Raw genomic sequence first — 7206 nt, 5'->3', positions numbered from 1 at the left:
AAAAAAAACACAACCCACAAACTATTGGCCAGAAGGATAGATAGCTCAGTGAGCAAAAAGCACTTATTGCCAACCCTAACGACCCAAGTTGGATTCTGGGATCCACATGGTGGAAAGAGAGAACCGACTCCCACAATTTGTCCTCTGACATCACAAGAGTGTGTGCACCCACCCACACAAATAAATGCTAATAAGAAAAAATTTACAAAAAATTAATCAAAACAGACTTTGAAGTTTATGATTTTAAAAATTACACATACCAGTATGATTCAGCAGCAAAATGCTTATCATGTCAATTAACTGAGTGTCATTCATGAAAACTACAAAACGCAAGCTAACCTTCAAGTGTGTGTTGGAGTTCCAACACCTGATTAATAAGTCGTGTTTTCTCTTCCAGTTCCACCTGATTTTCAGCATCAACTGCTGTAATGAAAAGGTTTAAATTTACTATTAATAAACATTATTAGGTACCACTTGTGGAATGTGGCACTTAATAGTCTGCAGAACATTTGATATTATTCATTATTTTAACTGAATTACAAAACCCTCATTTGTAGGGCAGATAAGGACACTAAGGTGAAAATAAAAAAGGAACTTAAGGAATAGAAATTGCCTTAGATACTTTCTAAAGTAGAAGGAAGAATAAGTAAATCTGCCAAGACCCAGACCTTCTAAAGATCCTCTGCTCCTTCCATTGTTTTAATAAAGCAAAAGCATCCAGAGATCCCGAAACATAAAAAACAGAGGCTGAAGCCTTACCATCCATGTCAGCATTCATCATCTTGGGTAACAGACTTTCAAGTCTTGGATACAAAATCCTTGAAGGATGATCTGCAATAAGAAAATGGAACAGATATCATATCTATAAAATATAAGCTTATTTTTCAAAATACCCAGAACTCTTCTCATGTGTTATTGCTTCCAAGGATTAAGTGAAAAAGCAAAGGATAAAAACAGTGCAGTTTATATAACAAAGTACGAGGCAAAGAGAAAATGTTGAGCTTCCTGGTAATCAAGCACATAAAATCAAATGCTGTGCATTTCTTACATTATTTTTTATGGTAAGCTAATGCTAGTAAGCTAGCAAAGGGACATGGAAAAGCAAACACTCAAATGCTGGACACAAATCCTCAGTGTGTAATTTTGTGAAATTACTGTGATAGTAAAAAGACTCAAAAACACTTTAAATATTTTTACTAAGGACAGTTAACAAAGAAGGAAAAAGTTACACACATAAAATCTTTACTTCAACCTTATTCATAACCTTATTCAACCTTATTCAGGAAATCACAAACAATTTAACTGCACAGTCTGGTGAACTACAGTTGCATGTTCTAATGTAGTGGCTGGTTAAATAGCTGATTAGTAGAACATGAAGGATGTCTGAAATTTCATATTCAATAATGTAAACTAAGAATGAGAACATAGCAAAAAGAAAAGGTTCTTATGACAAATACTTTTAAAATTGTTTCCATTGTGTTTCATACAGGCTGTTTAAATTATTACACAAAAACTCAAATTATCATATATCTACAACACTAATATGGAATAAATAAAAATATCCACTTTCATCTAATGATGGTTTACTCAAAAGACTAATCAGGATATAAATAATACTAATATCTCATAATTTTAGTACAAGGCTCTAAATAGAGCATACAATTCTTATAAAACATGTTTGCTCTATTGTTAACCATCAGTTTCCATTCAGTGTGCTAGAAATTCATCATATGTTTCCAGAAAATTCCTTGAGGCAGGTCAATCACTCTGCAGTGAAGCAACAAGGTCAATTTTGTCAATATTCCTCTTTTAACAAGTATTTCTTGAACATCTACTATGCTCAAGGTATCGTTCTGCCTCACAGTCTACAGAGGAAGACTGGAACCAACCACCAGTGAACTGTATATTCCTCAGTAACTTCAGCTAATATGATCTACTACATTTCTGATGCTAGCATGAACAGAGAATGTCCATGTAAAATGTGAAAACTGTTTCTCCAGGTATCATCAGAGTCCAGGAAAGCTAGTAGACATCTTTGCATTAATAAAGAACTAAGTATAATGGTACACAATTCACAAGGCCTAATAAACTGCCCCTAAGCAGCACAAAAAGCTTGCTCTCCCATCTGCTTTCCACATCACTTCACTCAGGTTCTCTGCACTTGAGAAAGTAAATTACTAATTTTTTTTCAAAATTCCATTTTAAAGTTATTCAACCTATTATAGTATTTAGTGATCACACTTCAAGAATTTATTCCTCTCATCAAAGTATGTATAAAAATGTTAATAAGTAAACTTCTTACTTTGCATGCTAATTTTAAAAAGTATTCCTCTCCATTTAATCAACAGAACTTTACATTTTAAATTAATATAAAATTGTTTGATGTGTTTATGTTCATATGTACATGTTCATGTGTATGTGCATAAGTGTACATATGTGTGAGGGCCAGAGGTCAGCTTTGGATGCCTTCCTCAGTCCATCTTATTTTTTGAGACAAGGCCTTCTCATTGAACCTGGAACTTATGATTCCACTAGAGATGCCTGTGAGCAAGTCCTAAAGATCCTCCTATCTCTATCTCCCTAGTGCTTTGATTACAGACACACATCCCAATGCCTGTAATTTGTGGAATCCCTAAATGTTGTACACCTGCACTGTCTCACATAAATATTTTTGTGATGAGAACACTTAGTGTCCACTCTTAGAGAAAAAACTTGGTTTGATACACTCCTGAAAGAAAAAACATAACTCTACCAGGGGACCAGTCACCCTTACTCTTCATACTGCTGTAATCATTCACCTAGCTAAGATGGTCTGGCAGACTAACAGAGCCAACAACCAAATAAAACCTCTCGGGAGTTCTCAGCAACAGCAGACTGCAGCTCCGCTATGCCTTTGCTGGATAGTAAAAACTATTTTAAATTTCTAATAGCCAGTGCTTCTAAGAACACAATTAAAACAGCGTTTTCATTGAGAGTCAAGATGAGTTTTAAGATATAATCCAAAGCAACAGATAATCATGAAACAATTACATCTAATTTTGAAGTAAGGCATGGTATAGGGATGGGGTATTCTTTAGCCAATGTTCCAGTCAAATATTGAAATTAAAGTTTTAAAACCACAAGTGTTCCAAACCTAGCAGTGTAGTAGAGAGTCAGTCTTTGAAATTTTGGCCTCACATAACCCAATCCATACATTTACATACATAAAATAATAAGCAAAATATTTTTTAAAAGTTCATTTTACAAGGAGAAAAACAAGCTGGTAGTGATTCAAAGTCTCATCTGTACTGGTTAGCTTTCACAGTGCTGGAAGGTGCTATGCTTGTTGCCAGATGAGGAAAGTAATTATCAGCTTTGCCCAGCTGTGAATTCTCTGAGCTACAATAACAACTAGCCTGGCATGATATACCAAGTGGTGCAACAGTGGCACAAATTTTATGTAACCAACTACTTTCTGATTAGATTTAAGCTCTACTTCACAAAATGGAGCCCATACTTGACACTGATATCAGGAATCTGTGGCTAGATAGGTCACGGTTCATTAGGGGAGCATCTAATACTACTATTCTGCTAAACGGATATAGTATTAAACCTAGAATATTTTAAAATATATTAAAATATTTTCTAAAAAGTTCATTTTAGAGGCTGGCAAAGATTCAGTAGTTAAGAACACTTGCTGCCCTTTCAGAGGGCCAGGGTTTGCTTCCTAGCCCCCATGTCCAGAGAGCCAGGACCACCTGTAACACCAGCTCCAGGGGATCGATCATATGCCTTCTTCTGGTCTCTGAAGGCATACACATGCACATAAATAATATATACATATTCTACATACATAAATAATAAATCTTTATATTAAGACTTCATTTTAAACTCCTTTGAACACATAAGCGCAAATGTGACATGAAGAGAATCAGACCACAGCATCTCAGGTGTAGAACAATGAATATGGAGAGATATCTGAAATGGACATGGATGAGATTCTTTCGGTCAATGCTTTTACAACTTTTCCCAAAAATCACAGTAAATTTTGGTGTCTGTCTCTAGCCTAGTTAATGGAAGACAATCTGTAAATCAAAGAAGCAGAAACTACTGAAAAAATAAGATTTGGGGAGTAAGGCAAACACTAGGCCAAGATGCACTTAGTAAATTACCATTTCCGTGCCCACACTGTCACCTTCTAAGACTGCTTCACAAGAGGATATTAGCACAGTGTCTAAGAACTTAGACTTAGATTACCAGTACAAAAACCCTCACTCTGCTATTCATAAGCTCTGAAACCTCTGTCAAGTTTAAATATCTCAGCCTCAGTATCCTCATCTGTAAAATGAGAATAAATGATGCACCTCATGGGTTTGTCCTGAAAATGTAAAGGGTTCATGCGTTAATGAGTTTGTATACCTACCTTATACACTACCTATTACCTTCTCTACCCGTGAGCACTCATTTGGCTCACAGAAGGTATTTCAGAAAAAAAAAAAAAAAATCTGGTCCAACTGCCTCAAATTACAAAGAACCCACAACCAAAGCTGAGAACAGCCTACTCAAGACCAGAGTAGAAATTACCCAGAATCAAGGCAACTGCCTGGTCTGGTTTCACCCCACCATTCCACCTTAGCTAGGCTCACATCTCAGAAGTGACATTTTGACACTTCCCCAATCCAACCTCAACCACCCAGATTTTCTGCATCTAAAACTGATTTTCACCATCTGTTATCCATTTACTAATGAACTAGTAATGATACTTTATAAAAACTAAGTCTATTCATTACTTATCTAAACAGAGGTAAACAGCAATTCACAGATATGAACACTAAGTCTTAAGAAAGGCCAGGACCTTTCTTCAAATTTCACAGCCAGTGTCTTTGTCTCAAATCTGTCTATACAAGACTGTTTTATTAAAAACTATTTTATTTATTACTTTTGTGTATGTGTACTGCCTGCATGTGTGTAAGAACACCCCTGTCGTGCAATGCCCAGGGAGGTCAGAAGAGGGAGCCGAATCCCCTGGAACTGAAGTTACAGGTGGTGGTTAACTGCCATGAGATGCTGGGAAACGAACTCAGCCACTGCTCTTAACCACGGAGCCAACTCTCCAGCCCCAAGACTGTTTTTTTTACATTGTGTAACAGAAGAAAATGTATTATGGTCCTAATCCCAGTTTTGGAAACACCCCTGATATCAAGTTCCTTTGGCGTTTCTACAAACTAAACAACCGAAGATAAATTTCATTTGGTTCAAGCTGTGCTGACTTTGGTGTGATTTGTTTGGATGTGTTCAAAGTTCGGCTTTGACATTTTTGGGTTTCAAATTCGGCAGAATCGAGAAACTACATATTCAATGAGGATATAAACTTAAGTTAGATCCCAGAGAGCTAGCTGCACTGTATTTAATCACTGAGGAATATGGGCACCAGGATTCCGGCGCACAGCTTTGGGCCCTCGGACACAGATAACGATGTCAGGGACATTTGACCTTAATACAGTTACATCACAGACTGAGCATCATAGAAGGAGTATAACAGAAATCTTAGCTTTCAGGAAGGGATGCGTTCTCATTCTCAAACTCTACTGCCCAAAATTTGTTGGGCAGGACGCCACAGAAAAGCTGACGAAGAAATAAAACTCACGGGCTGGGAAAGATGTCACACTCCAGCTGGGCGTGGTGGCTCACGCCCCTTTTCTTAGCACTCGTGAGATGACAGCGAGCTCAAGCCAGGCCTGGACACCCAGTGTTGCAGGATGCTGTGTGGGGCCCTGTCCCCACCTGGTGAGAGCCTCCCCGCCCCCAACCCGGCGTTGCCGTCCATCATTCGGGTCCTAGCCCCTCATCCTGATCCTACCCCACCCCCACAGCGTCCCACCTCGCCTTCTGGAGTGGAAGGCCAGCCCGGAGCGGCGGGGACTCGCCAGCAGGGTGTCCGGGACGGGGCCGGTTCCCAGACAGCCCCCCTACCCCCGTGGTGCTGATGGGCACGGAGGCTGCGCGGCGTTCGGTAGGGAGCCGGGCCTCGCCATCCCAGCTCCGCCAGGGCCCTAGGCCGCTCCACCCGATACCCGCCCGCCCCACAGACCCTTGGCCGCCCCTGCAGTCCCGGGCCCTGCACCGCCAGCTTCCCCTGGGCCCACCTCACCTTCAGTCGGAGGCGCCAGGAGGGGGTGGGATGGGCAGGACGCCTGAGGCTGGGACGCTGGAACCGAAAGCCGCAGCTCCGCCCTCCCCGCCCACTGAGCCTGCGCGGAGCGAGGAGGCCGTCGCCCGCCAATCCCGACTGGAGACTGCACGCCTGCGCAGTAGCTGCCGGCCCCCACCGTCACAGGGCGCAGTGCAGGTGGCCACCTTTGCCCTAACAAAAGAGTATTGACGTCCAATCAGGATTGGGGGCTTGTGGGCGTGTCCGTGGAAAGCAGGAGCCAATAACAACGCAGGAGAAGGGGAGGGAGAAAGCGGATTTTTGCCTCTTCGTTAGCTGGAATGCAAACTGCAGGCAGAAGTCATTCTAGATACGAATTCTAGAAATTTGTATACCGAAACGCCGGGAGAGAAAAAAGTCTTTCAGATTCAAGAACAGAGTATCTGTGAGCCGAAGAGAGAAAGCCAACGCAAGAGCGTGGTCCGTCCCGTCTGAAAATTCATCTTTTCATTTCCAAAATCCGACGGTGTACAAGTAATGGAAGGTTTCTCTCAGCACTCCTCACCGGGGACGATTTCTAGATTTATTGTTCGTTTGAACACTTTATGATGGTTTAGAATTGCGAAAATACAGAAAAGCAGTTACTTATCCTCGCAGGGTGCTTGAAGCTTAAGAGTTTGTTCAAAGTCTGCTGCTGGCACACGCCTTTAGTCCCAGCACTTGGGAGGCAGACGCAAGTGGATCTCTATGAGATGGAGGCTAGCCTGATCTACATAGTGAGTGCCAGGTCAGCTGGGGCTACAGGGAGACCCTGTCTCAAAAAAGACCGAAGGGGGAAAAAAAAAAAAAAAAAGTATTTCTGTTCAAGTCAAATACGCCAGATTGACGTGCAGTGCCATCGTCATGGTAATCTAACATTTGAAACAACACTTGACCAAGATAATGTTCATCCCCACCTGCAACACTTTGATACTTTGACATAATCGTCTGAATTGTAGAGACAAACTTACATGTAGTTTCTTCTTGCTTTATCACTTTTTAAAGATTTTTAAATTGTATGAGAATGGTCGTGGTGG

The 7206-nt window shown here is 40.8% G+C and overlaps 1 protein-coding gene across 1 annotated transcript in view; it reads right to left on the bottom strand.

Annotated features, from left to right (window-relative positions):
- The window catches only part of Scoc (short coiled-coil protein), a 9480-nt gene extending 3226 nt beyond the window's left edge, over positions 1–6254 (bottom strand). Inside the window, exons 1-3 of the mRNA XM_008843431.3 lie at positions 6131–6254; positions 760–831; positions 340–423 (exon numbers count right to left, since the gene is read on the bottom strand). Coding sequence (XP_008841653.1) covers positions 340–423; positions 760–781 — 106 coding nt within the window. The 5' untranslated portion in view covers positions 782–831; positions 6131–6254. The remainder of the gene's footprint in view (positions 1–339; positions 424–759; positions 832–6130) is intronic.
- Between the last annotated feature and the right edge of the window lie 952 nt (positions 6255–7206).

Source organism: Nannospalax galili, unplaced genomic scaffold (assembly GCF_000622305.1).
Source record: "Nannospalax galili isolate Female #2095 unplaced genomic scaffold, S.galili_v1.0 scaffold359, whole genome shotgun sequence".
NCBI lineage: Eukaryota > Metazoa > Chordata > Mammalia > Rodentia > Spalacidae > Nannospalax > Nannospalax galili.
Note: the sequence above shows the minus strand (reverse complement) of the source record. Positions and strands in the feature narration are given on the sequence as shown.